At 38.4% G+C, this 18862-nt stretch overlaps 1 protein-coding gene across 1 annotated transcript; it reads right to left on the reverse strand.

Moving 5' to 3' along the window:
* Positions 1-1027: 1027 nt before the first annotated feature.
* LOC135693112 (laminin subunit gamma-1) lies at positions 1028-18729 on the reverse strand. Its single transcript, XM_065211499.2, has 15 exons — positions 17820-18729; positions 14707-15010; positions 13679-13985; positions 12991-13259; positions 11861-12425; positions 9171-9476; positions 8291-8472; positions 7758-8075; positions 7297-7434; positions 6482-6966; positions 5444-5750; positions 4630-4892; positions 3993-4193; positions 2848-3055; positions 1028-2350 (listed from the first exon to the last, which is right to left on the reverse strand). Exons 1-15 carry the CDS (start codon positions 18531-18533, stop codon positions 2043-2045), a joined length of 4875 nt encoding a protein of 1624 aa, XP_065067571.2. The 5' UTR covers positions 18534-18729; the 3' UTR covers positions 1028-2042.
* Between the last annotated feature and the right edge of the window lie 133 nt (positions 18730-18862).

The raw sequence follows: 18862 nt of genomic DNA on the forward strand, positions 1-18862 counted from the left end.
GTTGTTAGCCTGCTTCGCAGACCATATTCTGAAGGAGAATTATTCTCCTTCAGAATATGGTCTGCGACGCAGGCTAGCCTGTTGTAAGCTATTCTTAGCGCCCTCCTGTATATCAGGTTTGTTCTGTTGCCACATCTATAACGACTATACATCCCAACATATGAGCAGATCAGTTGTTGAAGCAGATCTGTTGCAGTGAATCAATTCGCCTTCAGTACAGTCAGGCACCGCGGAGCGTTGAGAAAAGTGGGGGGTCTAAAAAAAGTGGAGGGGGGGCTAAAACCGTATAAAAAGAGGCTTTTCTGGTAGTTTGATACTTTTCTGGTAGTTTGATACTTTTAATATTTGGCACTTTTTGCAAAAAGTGGGGGCCTAAGGCCCCCTAGCCCCCCTGCTCCGCGGTGTCTGAGTACAGTTCAGTATAAAAAAACTCAAGCATAAAGAGTGACCTTCCATCAATACTCTCATCACAGACACTAGGGCCCAGATCTTTAAGATTAATACATAACTCAGCTTATCTGTTGTATTGCCTTTCTGAATAGTCAAGTAGTTCATGAAAAAGAAAGGCAAGTCAGTAACATGAAACATCCTAAAACAACCTAGAGGGATTTAAGTATTCAGTGGTGTAATTATGAATTTGAAATCCTTTATGTATGTGGGTTACCGGCAAAACGATAATGTCTATTTGAAAACCGGCGCTTTCTGAAAACTGCCTTCCTTAAAGAGAGGGGGAGATGCAAATGTCAATAACTTCATTGAAAAACTTTGCGACTGCCTCAAAATTAACATTAACTGTAAATCAATTTTTTTAAAATCTTAAGTGATTTTTTAATTTCTGGCAGGGCAATACATTCCCCAAAGGAAGCGTAGAAGCTACGCCCCTATCGAAGAAGATCCATAAAAACAAACAATTTCGGCTAAATTACCCAAAGTATCCTTGACCCAATTTTTTGTCAAAGCTTTTAAATCATAAGCCAGAAGAATGTCAACTCCGAGAATAGGAATCAGAATAGAAAACACAAATGTATATTTTAATTAGAATGTTTATATAAAACAAACAAAGTCAAAACGTTAATATGTCATAAAAATTTAACAGGTTAAGATAAGATTCTAAGAAAAGCTACCCAATACAAGCAGCTAGATAAAATTATATATTTATATATTTTCACATATGTTAACACTAAAAGCGCGTAATTACTAATCGGGGTTTTGCCTTCCAAACTGAAAGAGTAACTTGCTAGAAAATCGCCACGCGCACTAGAATCAAGACATCAAAATCACAGCAGTGAATCAATTCGCCTTCAGTACAGTTCAGTGTAAAAAAACCTAAGCATAAAGAGTGACCTTCAATCAATACTCTCATCATAGACAATCATCATACTCTCATCACAGACACTCATCATGTCTGTATTGCCTTTCTGAATAGTCACTGCTTTCTGGCCACATATTTTAATGGCCACAAAGTCGAGAAGCCTCAGTTAAGATGGCTTTAATTATGATTTTTCACCCTTCGTGAACGTAAGAATAATCCAGCTAATTAGCAACACTTGCAAAGCGATGAATTCTTTTGATAACAGATCTTTAGGAACACGAAAATCGATGCGAAAAAACACCATAGCATCTAGGATATTCAAAAATCAACTTACTACGTGTGCAACAATACACGAAGGACGAGGAATCGCCCAAAGCATTGATGTCAAGGTGACAAATATTTTTTTCATACACTTGGCTGTTTTTCCTTGCTGGTCATTAGGCTGAAAGTCTAGCATAGGAAGGAAAGTTGTCCTTTAAAACATTTAAGAAGATGTATACTTAATTGGACTTAAATACAGGTGGAATATTTTTAAGCAGCCATTTCGCAGTAATCTATAAACTGAGCCTCGTTTTTAGGTTTTAGAATATATTATACGGTTACGAGATTAGTACATCATGCGTTGATTTCTAAAATTACACTTTGCCATTGATAACAGTTTCTAATAAGTGTTTTCCAGCCATTAAATAGTTCTACAACAAAACAAAATTAAAAATCCGATAAAAAGACGTTAGCCAGCTTCAATAGCAGTGGGATTCTTTAGACATTTCCTTGGGAAAGCCTTGTAAATGGCCTCTACATGGTCGATTTCTTTTTTCAATGGGCCTAAATCCAACTCGTACTGTGTGATTGTGTTTAGCTGCGACTCGGAGGCCTTCTTTAGCTTTTCTACCTCAACATCCAATGTGCCCTGAATCACTCTACTAACACTTGCGAATCGTTTTTCCGCTGCTTCCAATTTCGCCAAATCGATGCTACCAAGATTCCCAAGATCAGCAATAAGTTTTTCCACATCATCTAATGCTTTCATTAGATCTCCTAGAGAAATTAAATGGCAATTTTAGATTCAAGCCCCACAGAAAGGATGAATATAATTTATGATGGACCAAAATCGGTTCCTCAGGACAAAACGGTTTCAAAAAATTTCAATTACTTTCTTGCAAAAGAGTGTCTAAGTGGTGATGTCACAGAATGCAAAATTTTTTATTTTTGTTCAAATTTTGCCATGTAGCTTTAATTGAGTATAAGAATCCCAAATGATAAAGAAATTGTGTAGGTCCAAAATTTTCCCTTGAGTAGGATATAGGCACCGACCCTTAAGGTTATTTTGTGTCCTCATTTCGAAGTCCCAAGTGATATCACCCCCTCTCATTCAGGACCAAGAATTGAAAACCTTTAAAAACATTATATATTTCGTGAATCTAATGCAAAATTTTTCCACTAGGTGTACAAAGCGAGGAATATATCTAAACTAACAGCAAATATATTGACCCTAAAACCTATTCACCGTAAAATGAATCCAGAAAATAAATCACCTTCGGCTTTTTTGGCATCGACCTGTGCTTGTTTTGCTTCATCCATTGCATTTTTCACAGCAACTGAATCGTTTTCAGCCATTTTTTTGTAGCTTGCCAAAAGGACGGCAGACGCATTCATATCTTTAATTGTCTCATCAACCTCCTTTTTCAGCTTTTCAAACTCATCAGAACTGTTCGTCGCTTTACCATTTATCGTTGCCAAGGTCTAAAAAGTCAGAATGAATTCAGTTTAAGAAGTCAAAAGATCTGTACTGAAAAGATCTAAAAAAATTTTAAGGAGATATGATAATTATTTGTAAGGAGTTCGTTTTCACCTTAGGACTCCATTGGTAACATTCTCAATAGACAAGCGGCACTGATTGGTCAACCTCAACAGTCATGTGCTCGTGTTTCTGATTGGCCTATTTCGTTCCACAACTGGGTATATATATATTTCCTAGCGTAGAGTTTTCGATCTATGTTCTGACGTTTTAAACTCTGAAGAGTGTCAGACGAAAAGCTTTAGTTTACTAAATGTTTGCTTTTTTCAAAGCCATTTACGAGATTTGTGTCTCGTACTATTTCTGCCACTTTTCAATCTATGGGTGTTGTATGAACATAAATGTATTATATAGGAACTGATACCTTTTCTGAAGAATTAAACTAATAGACACTACATAATCGGCAGAAAGTAGCTTTATATTTTCTCTAGGCCTTTAGCCCCTCTCCCCCCGAAAAAACAACAAATCTCTAAGTGTAAACCAAAAAGACACCACAGAAAAAATAATTAAAGGAAGTTCATAGATTCTCCAGGAAAACATGTCTTGCTTTTAAAACAGGATTTCTTAACAGAGGAGGGCAAGGAGCAAAGACTCTAGAAGTGAGATCAGATTCTATCGATATGCTTATTCGTTTAAAACAGCTCCAAAGGAAAGACATCAAAGTGGCTTTGTTTACACCCTGTAACTAATCCTACACAGTACGAAACTGTGTTGAGTTGATTAGTTGATTGATAGCCTAACGGTTTATCCAAATACGGATAGAAAAAAACCAATAGGAAAGCAGTTACATCTAATTGGTCTAGCTTTTAGCCAATCAGCAACAAACCCAATAAACTTTTACTTGGATGAGGCTTAATGGTTGTAAAATAGATGAGAGCCTACCTCTGTAGTACCATTGATGGTTTTCATGGCACCAGTCAAAACAGAGCGAGACTCATCCATCGCATTAGCGGCCATTTCAACTAGGCTTTGTCCACGGGTTCCAGAATCAATTGCAGACTTGATAAGTTCCTTTATGATTGGTATCAACTGCTTTCGATCGGTGAAATTCTTTTTTGATTTCTCGATCTCTTCGTTAAATCCCTGCGGTAATGATAAAATAAAAACGTAAGAAAATTAATGGCAATGGAAGTGCCATCTTTGTTGACCACAGGCGAGAAATAAAAACCTGTACAAATTGCATAAAGGTCCTCAAAAACATTAGCAATGCTCGCATATTAGCAAGAAATATATAAAACTAATATCAATATCTGCTGTATTTCATAGAAAGGAAGGCATCGAGGTGACAACATTTCATGTAACAACTAAAGGTGCAATGTTTTACAAAAAAATTGTCACAGGGAAAAAAGTAGTTCGCTTTTCAGTCGTTAAACTTGAGTAGAAAAACGAAATAATTTATTAAGTTTGAAAACAGTGAAAAATACCAACGCTATCTAAAACTTCCAATATTCGCTTCGCAACCAGGATAAATTGGGCCTAAAATAACATCAAGTATTCATCAAAATGGCCCCAAACATACCGTGAGCAATCGCAGTGTTTCTATTGCCTCTTTAGCGGTATTATCAGCATCTTTTTTGGCTTTTTTCGCTGTTTCGTATGCATTGGTTGCCTTCTCAAATGTCTTGTCTGCAACTGCATACTCCTTACGACCCGTTCTCATGAGCTCTCTCGCTTCCTTCTCATTTGCATGAAATTCATCCAGAAGAACTTTATTCTCCTGAAGTGCCATCATCGACTTGTTGGATATCTCCATCGCATGTGACGTCAGGTTTTTCACTTTTTCTGTGCAAAGAATGCAACTGACTCAAAATAACAGCAATTACCACTGCAAAACTGATCTCACACATAAAATCGTACATTGATTTTATTAATGTCTTTCTTACCAAATATGAATGCACACATTTTAAAGTAATATTTGAAAGATTGAAATGCAATTATGATGGGTCAGTCTGGGTTACAACTTCCACTATTTACAATATTTGTTCACAGAGTACAAGCCGCTAAATAAACTCAAACCTAGCAATCGTGATTAACGGGAGAAGAATTTTTCCTTGTAAATTTGGCTTCGATCTCAGTCAAAGATTCGGAGACATTGCAATCATAAAAAGCAACATCGTCTAAACACAATTTTTCTTTCATGGTCAAAAAATTTGGTGTTCCTTTGTACGATTTAATTTTACAAAAAAACTACGAAAATCCACAAAAGCCGGATTTTAAAATTTATCAACAACAATGACATGCATGCAAATTTAAAAAAATATCTGAAAAAACTACTCGATAAAAGCTGCCTCTTTCCAGTTTAATCCCAAACAAAAAGAAATAACGAGCTTTACCTCGAATCAGTGCGATCCCTGAATCGACAATTGGCTTGGTTGCTTCATCTAAGACCTTTTGAGCATCTTCCAGTGTTCTTTTAGTGACGTCCATGGCCACTTGGACTTTCTGTGATGTTTCATTAGCCAGCTTCATTGCCTCTTCGGCACTGGCAGTCATTTCTGACAAACTAGCAAACATACCTTCCTGTGTATGCCTTGCCTTCTTGCCCGTTTGGTAAGCAGTTTTTGACATATTGAGTGCCATGGTTGCAGTCATTTCGATTTTCCTTGACTGTTCCTCGTGCTGATCAGCTAGTTTTTTGGCCTAAAAGAAATTACTGCCAACTTAAATTCTCTTTGCAAAACATACCTCAAAAATTTAGATCATAATTGCTTCCAAAGACGCCATTTACACTGAAGCGCACATTTTTGACTCGTACAATAAAATGGAACTGTGTTCATTGAGTTTGCACTATCTGTCCTCTAACACTACTAAATCCGAACGGCTATTCACACAAAATCATTGCTGCTAGGAGCATAGTAAACGAACAATAACAATTTTTGTGCCTAGGAATAGAGGAATTCTCCTATCATCTATCGCATACGAAGAGCCGAATCAACAATAAATGGAATCGCAAAAAGTAAAGCAAATATCAGTTTAGATTCCAAATTACGTTTGGTGCTTAGAGCCATCCTGTCAAAACGGCACAATAAAAAGGGTTGGATAACAGTAATCTTAACTACAATCACTACCAAAATTACTTGGAACACCCGACACTTTGCGCTGTGCTTTTCTATTTTTCATTTGTTTTCTCGAATACAACTGCTTCCACCCCCCTTTCCTCCCAAAATAATGTTGAAAGTATAGAAAAATATCAAACAATCCACAAGAAAAAGCGTACTCCATAACCCCTTTCTTTTTTCTATAGTGAATCAACATTGTTCCTAAGGGGAGAGGGGGTGGCTGAATTTGCCATAGAAAACTGACGTTAGTGTTCCAAGACTTTTGGCAGTGATTGTATTTCGATATTCAATCTAGAGGAAATTGTGACGCACCTCTGCTGCAATGTTCTTCATCCTTTTCGCCAGATCTGAAATATCCTTTGCCAACTTCCTCGCTTCGTTATAGGCCCTTTTACCATTGACATCTAAGTCGTACTTGGCTCCATCAAGCAGCTTCTTTATTTGTTCTATCATGTCCTCAGCGTCCCCTATATCCATTTTTGCCATTATCGAACTGTTGAAAGCCATGTTTAGGGCAGCTTCCAGTTTTCGTAGATTTCTTTTCAAACCATTGAAATCGTCCATTAGCTTCTGAAAAAAAGTCTTCAAGTCTTTTTCTTCAAGTTGAAGTTCCTTGATTTTGTTTGAAATTTCGTTTGCCTCCGACTCAATTCTTCCTAATGCAACTGAAAAGTTTTTGTTTTTGATCGTAAAGTTCTGCGGCAATTTTGCTTCTCCTACTGAAGCCTTTAATCGTATTAGCTTTTGCCTCAGTTCATGGACCTTTCTTTGCACAAGGAAGTAACACTGTGGACAGGCTAGAAAAATTAGTGTAAATTTTTAGTTTCTGAAAAAAACGCACAAGGCACTCATTTCAATATAGTCAGACAAAAATTGAAAATTCAATCTTTCACACAGGTGATGATAACCAACGATACAAGTTAACGATCAATGTAAGTTAATTGTACCAGGAAAATTTAATTAAAATAATTAACGACGTTTCGAGCATAGCCCGTTATCAAGGAATACAACGATACAAGTTGTTCATGAATCACTTGAGTAATCAAACAAATCATTTTTGCAATCACGCGAATCACCCTAATCATTTGGCTTTATCGAAAATTTTAGATCATATTCCGTTTACTTACATATGCATCCAACAGACAAATTGTATTTATTTTCTGGACACTGATCGCATTTGACACCAAGCACTCCTGGTCTGCAATAGCAAACACCAAGGTCTGTGCAGTTCTCATTCACTGAACCAAACTTGTTGCAGTTGCAAGCTACGAGATAAAAGCATACAACTTTAGGGAGACAAATCAGACATAGTGTGAAGTAAAGAAAGCCACTGACACCTCTAACAGTCGGCTGTAGACCGGTTTCGCCCCATGTCAGGGCTCATCAGTACAGCTAGACTGAATGGTGACCTAAAGCCGACCTAGGGCTAGCAATTAGGCTGTCAGTGGCAATGCATGTGGGAGGTAGTGTAAAAAGGAAAAGAAGTATGCATGAGTCTTAGAAACTAAACATAGTTGGCTATAGCAGGCTGTGTTACAAAGAAGTAAGCAATGAAAAGTTATGACTTAGGTTAAGGTTACAAACAAACCTGTGCAACCAGCCTTTGTGAAGCTGTAGTGTCCCGGAGCACATTGGTTGCACTGCCTCCCAGCAACGCCTTCTTTACAGTTACACTGACCACTATCCAAACTGCAAAAGTCGTCAACTGATCCCACTGGATTGCATTTGCATTTAATGCACCCTTTCCCAGCAGCTACGTTCCAGTATTTGGGTGGGCACTGACTACAGTTCTTTCCAATCACATTGTCACGACATTGACACTGTCCGTTTTTGTCACATGGAAGCAGGTCCTTCGTAGGGACAAGGCCTGGAGGCCAAACAGTTCCATTCACAAAACAGTTGCAAGCTGTTGATCAAAAACATTGAATTAGAAAATTGATCGCCTCAACCCTTCCATAAAAATGTAACACGCGATTCTCCAAAGGTTATTTCTACAAAAACAAAGTATTTTGCTATAAAATTCGGCCAATATATTTTCCGAAAATTTTAAGACTTTAAAATCTGTAAATAATTACAGAATTGATGTAGGGACAAGTAACCATTTTCTGGCTCTGTTCTTACGTTTGCACTGCCCTTTGGGCAAAGCTAAAGCATCCCCATAGTATCCTGTCTTGCACATCTCACACTTGCCCATTGGCCCATTCTTTGTATTGTAGATACATTTCAAGCACTCTCCAGTGGTCCTGTCACAGTTTCCAAGAGCATTCTTGTCAATATTTCCACTGCAGTTGCATGGCTTACATCTTGGAATTATAAGAAAAAAAGGAAGTTAAACGAATCTGTAAACATTTTCAAAAGTGCATTTCCAGTGAGTGATATAAAAACAATACTAAGCATATTGTGAAAGGATCAAAACATACAAAATTACCTAATATAACAAAAGAGACATGCAAACATAAGGAACCGTCAAATAAATATATATAATAGATAAGTAATAAACATGAAATAATAGGCTAGAACTGTTTCCCATATAGCACCCTTTCAAATAACGGCGAAAACATTATATTTTCTAAATTTTATACACCCGACTTTTATTTCTAAAGTTTATACACCCGACTTTTATATCTTCGTGAAGAGGTGTGACCGTGAAAAGTCGAAAATATTCTGTTATGATTTTATGCGCCAGACTTTTATATCTTTGTTAAAAGGTGTGACCTAGGCCTAAATACTGTAGTCACTTCGAACAAGATCTTTTAAAAATAAACTCACTCTGCTACTGCATTACCCATAGCAAAGAAAAATGAAACAATATCATCTGATAGACTTGTTGGCTCTCTAACGGCAGACCTCTACCAACACAGACCGTTACTGATTTGCGGGCCTTACTATGCAATTTAACCCGAACCTAAGTTACATTAATTGTTTGTGCATCTTTTCCATTCAAATTAGCCACTAAACCAACCGAAAACGTATTTTTTCAATAGAACTATATCTTACTTACCCTGTTTTTGGGCCAACCTTCCCTTCAGGGTCGCCAAAGAAGCCATCTTTGCATCTTTCGCAGCGATCGCCTTCGTGGCCTTCCGGACAGTCTGTGCAATGCACTCGTCCTGCCAAGTATATGCACTGACTCCCGAAGACACAAGGACACGGCTTGCAGTCATCCTTTTGACCGTTTGTTGCGTATCCATAGAAACCAGGCTTGCATTTCTCACAATTCTTGCCAGTTGTGTTATCTTGGCACTTGCACTCACCAGTTTCCGGGTGACATTCTTTGGCGTGATTGTTGCAGTTGCACAGCACGCACCTGTATAAAAATATCAACGATGCATGAGAATAACTCGATGGAATACAAAAAAATTGAATAGAAAGAGATAGACACATAAACTAGCGGTGCTTATTCTGCACAAATTTTATTTATCTACATGTTTTCCCATGCATTACCGCAAGTTAAGCATGCACATCACATGTGTTTTAGAAGTGACAACCGAGATTAAAATGCCGATATGGAAGCATGGTGGTTGCCTTAATGGGCTGATAGCTGAGAAGTTTTCGCAACGACATTTTCACTTGGTAGTTGTGACGTAGACACGGGTTTGCTTATTTGTACATGATTATAGAGCAGCAAAGTGATGATGTCACAAAAATATATATTTTAGAATTTAGAATTGAGCATATAGCCTAAAGAGGCAAAAAAACCTCCAACTGTGCCCGCATTGAGTACATTCACCCCCCCCCCCCCCCATAATCATCAAACCACTGTGATTAGATCTATCTATCTAAGTACCATGTCCCTTGTGGACGTAGGCGACCATGGATTAGATACCCTGGTTCTAAAACTCATGAAAACCGAGCCAAAATAACAGTAATCCTCTAGCAAACTTCAAATGTTCGACTGGCAATACCTCAGGAAATCTGTAGCAGATTCAACTGATTTGCACTTTTAGATGCATTTTATCGTGTTTTTCTGCTCATGTGGTCAAAATCAAAATTCTAAAAAAATATTTTTATGACGTCATAATTTATCCCATCAATCGGTACAGGAGATTGAACAAGATTTGCGATGAACAAGATTTAAATGATTGTGGAAGAAACAGAATCTGAGTTAAAAGCTAGCGAACATCGAATAATAAACAAGTAACAACACAGCCCCAATCGCGTTGGGTGGAAAACACAACTATTTGTAAGAATATGTTTGCTGTTAGAAAGCAGGGAATGGCTTGCGTTCTGGAAGTTCTATAATACTTGAAGTAATGTGGGCAGATGACCTTTTGAAGATAACATACTATTTTCCTCTAAGATGTAAATTTAGGCTGTTCCTCGAACGCCCAACTGAGGTTGGAAAGTTACAGCCACCCGTAACTATACGCTCTTTCTTTATAAGAGCACATTCAACAAGAACAACGAAGCGCGATTCGCAAAAAAGAATAAAAGCAGGGCGAGATCATGCCGAGACTCAGAAAAAATATTGAAGAAAAGAAGCAATGAAAATTTACTCTCAATTTAGCAAAACGGATCAGATTTTTTCAGGTTATCGGCCTTCCTAAGAAAAATGCTGAAACTGTTATTTATAGGTCTTAGAAATGTTAGATAGTATGCAGTATTGGAAAATCCAATGTTGGTATATGAACTGCAATAAGAACTGCATTAAGAACACTCGAGCTTTGGCTGCCGGTTCGTATAATAACAGAATGTAACGACCAGAACGTCAACACTAAACACAGCGAGCATTAGTGATTTGACAAAAGATCCGGTTATAGTGTTCGCAGAGAAAAAACCCATCTCCTTGGCTTCAGGGCCAGCAGATGGAAAACAAAGCATAGAGCCTTGGGATGTTTGAAGACCTATTTATATTGAAAATTAAACAAAAGCGGTCCTTGATAGACAGTTTGAAGGTAGCCATTCATTCTCATCGCATGTTCCACTGAAATTGCTACTAAAACAATTAAAAACGACTTGTTTTTCCTGAATTAAGGAAATCTCAGAATGTTCAAATGTTCTTACAAAAATCTCTAAACGATGCCGCCTTTGTGTTGCAGACTTTTCGCAAAGCAACGGTCACTGTCGTCTGTCAATTATATTCTGAGCGTCGGTAGGAACCGATTTCATTGCTTTACGGAAGTGATTTTGCTAAATAAGATCAATGGCTTTGGGGGGGCAAACACCAAATTGAAGTCTGTTAATTTGCATCTTTGCTTCACGCTAAACTGGCCAAGCCACTGCGTACGCCTAAGCTGAATTGAACATCAAACGGACGCATAAGCTTGTAAATCAGACAAGAAGCGAGCCACTCAATGTCGAATAAATCATTTAGAAAGGTTTGAATTTTGCCAGCAGAGTTGCATCGTTAATCTAAACAATAGACGAAGCACAAAGAAAAACAAATACAGCTTAAATTAAAAACCCTTTGGCTACTCTCCTGAGCTGCAATTGTTGATAAAAGTGTCGGACCTGTAGCATCGATTCAAGTGGCCATATCGGCCATGCCCCCCCCCCCCCCCCGTTAAACAATGTCCGTTTTTACGTGTCTAATATGACATTTACCTCAACAGTCAGCGCTTCTTCTATAGAAAAGGTGGCGGAGGTCGTAGTGTTGGAGACAACAAATACAAAATCAAAGCACCATTGCTGGTGCTCCAAGAAACATTGGCATGGACTGCTACCTAAACTGTGAAATGCGCATATACTCACTTGCCATATTTCCCGTCCTTGCTGCTTTCCCTGGTGTACCCACTGTCACATTTCTCACACTGGACACCAGTGTAGCCCTCCTTGCATTTGCAAATTTCTTCCCAATTGACTTGTTCCAAAGAGTTAATCGATGCTTGTGTAGTTGTATCCATGCCGATGCTTCTAATTACACCAGTTGCTCTGCCAAAAGTCATTCTAATCTTGATTGCAGTCAATCTGTTCAGCAGCTTTTGGAACTCGAATGGGCTCATACTTTTAGGTTCTTTTAGAGTAAAAGTGAAGGACTCAAATCGTGTTTGTGGCTCACCGTTACTCCCAACATTTATTGGGTACTCTGCTTTTAGACCGGCTCCTTCCAGAATAAAATCCTTTTGCGTGTTATTCCAACCCCTTTGGACTTCAGTTACACCAAATAGAAAGGAGAAGTTTCTTCCATAACTGCTAAGGCGATCACCAAGATACCTCTTGGGAGCAACGAGGTACAGGACTTCTCCAGTAGCTGGCGCATTCACGCGTACGTATTTGCCGCGGGTATCGAGCCCAGCACTCGACTGATAATCGACTCCTAGATAAACAATCAAGATTATTTGAACACGTTTTCCTGGAAGGGCAACCATTGCATTCATCAAAACGATTAAAACCAATGCAGCTAATTTCAATGGTGTCTATCAAAGGTGACATTAGAAGAACGATGTTCACTAGCGGGGATTCTGAACAATTTTTTGGCGATGCAGAGTTTTGAAAGAAGCAAACATTTCGCAGCATACCAAAAGCTTCTTCGTCTGACACTCCACAGAGTATAAAACGTCAGAAAAAGGGTTCGAAACAACATTAAAAGGGACCCTGGGGTCCGGTAACATTAAGAATAAAAAAAAATTCCCAAGAAAATCTATAACGAAAATCAACTGCTTTGTCTGGATAACTAGAGGATAAAACTAACTTTTGAAACAAGTTAGTTCTGATAGTTCTGAAACTAAGTTCTGATTACATAATTTTTCACATTTACGTTGCTCCAGCTTATAATATGAGTTAACTTCTCAGTTAAAGCACTATTGGCAATTAAAGTAATAAACTTAAAGCCCCCTTAGCAATAACATGCTCCAACAAACGCTAAATAACAAATTAGTCACCAGCATATGTTTCCACTCTCCAGCCCTCAAGACCATTCTCGAAATCACTCATGATGACAGCCTTTTGGTACCCTGGCCTCGCCTGACAAGAGATTCCATGTCCGTAGCAAAAGCACGGCTTGCACCCATCCAGGTTCTTAGCATCCAAATCAAAGTGGCCTGCTTTACACTGATCACATTTCTGTCCAACAACATTCTTTTTGCATTTGCACTTTCCTGTCGCATCACAATTTTCGCTTAAGCTTCCCTGTTTGGAACATTTGCACGGCCTAACAAAAAGATGTATATAGATCAAAACAAAGAATCTAATTCAGAGCAAAAGTAAGCAATTAACTTTTCTTAGCGGCTACAATAGAAACCTGAACGGTGTTGGAGGGCCAAACTAATGACAACCTTATTCTGCACAATATTCATTTTCTCAAATGTAAAAAGCAATAAATTATAACATACTTCAGAGATTGAAAAGATATAGACATTACATGATTATGTTTATAAATGGATGATATTATGTTGTAGGTCGCGTGAGAAACTACCCCAACAAAAATTCACACATACACGCAGACCGGACAAGAACGTCTAAATTGCGCCCCCGGGCCGTAAGGTGTCCCAGTCTGGCCTCAATGGTCCTTTAACTGGTTATTGACACGACACAATCATCCGAATCAAAATAAGACAAGTAAACACGTACTTGCATCCAGCGTTCGAGAAACCGAAATATCCTGGTCGGCACGTATCACACTTTTTCCCGAAAACCCCCGGCTTACAGGCACATTGTCCATCAGAATTACACTGAGCACGCTTGGAGCCGACGGGGTCACAGTTGCATGGTTTGCATGCCTCGTTTGTAAACTTTCTGTAGTGGTATAGTTTGCACTTTTCACAGTTGACTCCATCAGTGTTGTTGTTGCAATTAATACACCTCCCCCCACGGCCAGTTGATTTGTACAAATCCAAGTCAAATACACAAGACTGTGCCAAGCCATTGCAATTGCAAGCTAAAATAAATCAATTCATTCCATTGACTATCATGAAACACATTGACTAACGAACAAATGATACAAATTAACGACTTTATAACAAAATTGAATTAGCTTTTCTGCATAAATATTGGTTCTAGCTACGGTGATAAAGTGCTTGTTAGAAAAGATGCACCTATACTTAACTTAAATAATGACAAGAATTCCGATTGCAAATCCACACATGGAAAGATGGAATGATCAACAACCTAGTTTTGAAGCACCCAATAGAGTCTTCTTTAATCTTACAATTCTGTAACCAGAGACCATTCGGACCACATTCCCTAGACTTTGGCCATTGAACGCATTGAACAAACACATTCTTAAAGAAACCAAAATTCCTTCTACAGGACAGCTGCAACGAGTTATTCGTGACCTTTAATACGCATCAAATTTACTGTTAATACAGAATGGTGCACAGTGGTTGGGTCTTTCGTGATAGGTGGCATGTGTTACCATTAGCGCAGCCATTACTAACATGGGATACATGATATGGGATATACTAGGAAGTCTGCTCCAGCCCTAAACTGAAGTCGCGATTTTATGTCATGCTTTATACAAGGTAAATTTGAATTTTGCCGAAACTTTTCCTAGAATAACCCTCAAACTTCAGAAAGACGTTTTAGTTATTTGCCGGATGAGTGAACATGCTTCAAACTGTTTATCGTTAGGCTTTAAAGGAAGCACAAAAAGCACTCACGTGAGCATGGATTAGCCGAGTATCGCGTTGCTCTCTTCCAAGGAGTATCATTGTACAGAGGAAGGCACTTCTCGCAATCATCACCGTCAGTATTATGGTCGCATTTGCATTTGAGCCTTGTCTTTTCCTTTCCTAGATGTAAACATTCGGATGCATGGCCATTGCACTTGCATCGACCACCAACCACCAGGTTGGAAATTGCGAAGTAGTAACTGCGCAGCACATCGGGGTCTCCGAATACTTCGTCTCCGAAAGTATTCAGTCTGTCTAAGTCGATTCGCAAGGAGGCAACGGTGACCCATTCCTAAAAGGCGTTTTCGTCAATGAAATTTTAAGTGAAGTTTAGAAATATAATAAGAGCAGCACTTTAAGTTGATTTAGAAAATTAGCACCGCGGCACTGGATCGAATAATTACGGTACATGGGGGGAGAAGGGATGCATGCATCATCTACGCTCCTGGATCTACCTCTTCGTCAGGGAGCGTATAGGCTGCACGCGGGTTGCACGCAGGCTTACAAAATTATAAACCCAGGGAGCTTTTCGAAAGGCGTTAGTAAAAATGTTACCAGAAGAACATTATCAATACACGAGCAAAGTGCAGTAAAGATAACCTTTGTCGCATATTCAAGATTGTTATCATATTTACCAAACTTCTAACAGTGTAGGTTGTTCGAGCTAGCTTTTAGGCCTAGATGCCATTTAATGGCTTAAGCAGTTTTCCCTCGTTACGGAATGAAGTTATTCTTCTTACTGAGGCACTTAATCTATAAAAGATAAACAATGTGATATTGTTATAGAAAAATTCCAAGGCTGGTTGCGCCTTCATATCATTGCCGCCAGATTAAATAAAATAGGTTAGTTGGACAATCCTTTGGACATTGATTGAACCTGTCATCTTTCTCTTACTGAAGGAAGCGGCAAAAATGGAATTCTCTTTAGTGATTTTAGAGATTACGTTGAGTAAATCTCGGCCAAAAAGGAATGGATTTAATATGCTTCGCAAAAACGCAATCATAGATTTCTCCGCAATTTTGACAATTAATCTCTGACTGTATTAGCTGATCACGACATCTCATACGTAAGGGCGACCGAAGATGGACACTAACAACCTCTCAACATACTATTTTATGATCTGGGGTTTGACATAGCGGCTACTCTCCAAATAACGGAAGTATAAACAAACCCTTTTAATCATCGTATGTTTTGTAGTGCTATGTGTACACTAAGTACCAGAAAATACTAATCCCACTTTTATATTTAAGACTATTAACGAGAATGTTTTAACTTGAACCAGAAGAAATATATAGAGCAAACATTGGCACTGGAAAGAAGAATCATATTCATTTTTATTTTCTTTGGCTACGGAAATGCAAAGTAAGAAAGCCCTCCTCCCTGGTAGTGCAATCCCCACAGATATGTGTAAACAAACGTGGAAGATCTCGCACATTACCCGCGGGATGACCTTATCCTCATCACGATCATCCCTTTCCACGCCGTCACGCCGTGTCCAGCGGCTTTACAACGCTAAGGCTGGCCTCGCAGTTTCAAAATTTTACAAAACCTTCCACGTCCAATTATATTATTTGCCAAAATAAGTTGGAGCTTGAATGCTTTAATCAATCACGCGTCAAAAGGAAATGATTATCAAAAAAGGAAATCTCACATTGGTTTGCCGCACCCTTCCGTGTAGGACTGATCCTTTCTCACAAACAAACCAAGCGAGGATATTACTCAACCCTTCCTGGTATCGACCAACTGTTTATTGAAACTTAGCACTTTTTGGCCTAACTAAAGGCGCTTTGGATGGTTTTGTACCTCTTTCTTTAAAAACAAGTATTTAAGCAGGAAAAATTGCACATCTACCGACTTAAAAGTAATATCGAGTTTTGGAATCTATCTTGTCGAATGTAAACAGCTTTGTTTTTTCAAAGCAAAGTTTTCATCATTTTATATTCCTATTTGATTATCTAATCATAATCTGAAAAATAAATCCTATCCAATGCAAGCTGTCCTGAGGGAGGAAAAGAAAGATTCCTTAAAAATATTTTGCCAGTAAGAGATGGGAAGGTGATTTTTTAATGGTTTGTCTATTGCTGCCTGTTTTCTTCTTCACTCGTTAAGACTAACTGAGGGACACATCACTCTAGAAAATCTCGCACAATTTTGCCAAAAATCATTTTGTATTCGAGAGAAATACATGAAAACTATTTAAATCAAATTTAGTAAAAACATTCGTGAGAATGAGTCTTATAATATTCAAATTTAAGAAATTTAGAGCCTCAATAGAATTATAAAATTTATTCTATCAAAAATGTGTGTTGTAAGATTGTGGAGCTTTCCAGATTCTGAAGTGGATGTAAGTCCTTCTTTGTCATTTCAAAATGTAACAGCATCAAAATTTAGTTTTCTAATCCGATTATGGAATTACACTTTTCTTATGATAGCACGGAAAAACAGGAACGTGGTAATTTTCGCCCCACACTCCTCATACTTATAAGTTGAATACAAAAAATTTTAAGTAAGCAAAAGTCTATATCCAGTCGAAAGTAATGGAAAAATTTACACTACTTTTTTTTATTGAAAACCAAGTTAACAAAAACAGGTAAATTTTATAGTCTTCTAAAATTCAAATTAGAAGAATATTTGAATATATATGAAAAATTTCTGAAAATCACATAGCTTCTAGAAAAAAAATTGTCAGAATTAGCAAAAAACTCAGATGCAGTGACAATGTTTAATATATCGCCGTATAAATCGCCGTAAGGTAATTGAAGGGTAATACGTCAGTAGAAAGAGAATAATGTAGTATACACCCCCGTCGCTGGGATTTCACATGTGGGTTAAGGAAGGTCATGGCGCCATTTTACAAGCCGACAACCAATTTACTCCTGCAAAGTGCAACCTTTCCCAAGGTCGGTTTCAACAGGGGGTCAGGAACTTGGAAACATCACTCCAACAGAGCTCAGAAAGGTGTTCAAGGGGGTACACTATTGAACATTTCTGGTTTGTTAACTCGTTCTCTAATATGGCGTGACAGGTAAGGTAATTGAAAAGGACTGTAGAAACAAATATGCAGAAAGGATCTAAATTAAAATTTAAGCGAAAATTTTACCTGTAGAACAGGGCTGCTATCAAAACCATAGCGTTCAGGCCGTTCTTCAAGGGTTGAAAACGCCACAGTTCCCCCACTGAGGGGTGAGATTCCACTGTACTTTTCTGAACACAAGGCAACCTTTTGGTTTCTTCTTGTTACAACTTGATCAGGGGAAACTCTATAGGTTTTGATACAGGATTGTGAATAATACTGAAACGGTATCCATTTGTCATCTTTGGTAGTACTGCTCCTCTTGTAAATGGCAAAAGATTGAGGTCTAGGCGAGTGAAAAGTCATCCGTACGTATGTTATATCAAAAGTTTTGCCCAGGTCTAGAATAATCCTAACAGGGTACTTGTTATCGAAAAGTGTATCACTTTGCCACCAGGTGACCATTTCTTTAACATTGTCATTTATATATCGAGCTGGATGTTCGAGAGTTTTGTTACGACTATCGCAGCTCTCACAGGCCCTCTGAAGTCCAATGCGACCACTTTGAACACAATAATGACTGGCCTTTTTCACCCCACAAGTATTGTTCGCATAAATGTCTTTCTCAAACGCTGCATTCACGAATTCTGGCATGCACCGTGAGGGTCTTCCATCGTCTTGATAGCATTTCTTTGCTGTGCCAAACTGAGTTGTGCCATCCTGGGCCAAAGTCTTACCTAAAACAACGACAAATAAAACTACTGCAATGTGGCATGCTTGGTCCATCTTGGCAAAGTACATAAGGCACTCGTCCTAAAGCCGGCGCAGATGAAAAAACTTCAGGACGTAGGAACAAAATGTGTTTTGATGACTCCCATTCAACCTGACTTCATCTTACGCTCGAAAGAGAACTGGCCTTCAAGTTTCGGCTGCCAAATTTCCACAATCTCCCCGTCTCATTGGTTTTTACTATCACGATGATTTTAAACAGTGAAACCTCACCAATCGTCTCTATTGTCCTACTAAACCGCTATTGTTTGCGCTGCCAAAGATTCCGGCGAGCGGAAGTGAAGCGAGGAGAACATAGGAAGCCTGACCACTGATAAAATAATTGAAATTCTGCGGAAAGA

The sequence above is a fragment of the Rhopilema esculentum genome, chromosome 11 (genome assembly GCF_057945365.1).
Source record: "Rhopilema esculentum isolate cy_ngs chromosome 11, ASM5794536v1, whole genome shotgun sequence".
Lineage (NCBI taxonomy): Eukaryota > Metazoa > Cnidaria > Scyphozoa > Rhizostomeae > Rhizostomatidae > Rhopilema > Rhopilema esculentum.

Coding starts and splice junctions, on each gene's coding strand:
- LOC135693112 (XM_065211499.2), bottom strand. CDS start 18,533: ATGTACTTTGCCAAGATGGACCAAGCATGCCACATTGCAGTAGTTTTA. Junction 6,967..7,296: donor TTTGTCTGTTGGATGCATAT/GTAAGTAAACGG, acceptor TAATTTTTCTAG/CCTGTCCACAGTGTTACTTC. Junction 3,056..3,992: donor CCATCAATGGTACTACAGAG/GTAGGCTCTCAT, acceptor CTGACTTTTTAG/ACCTTGGCAACGATAAATGG.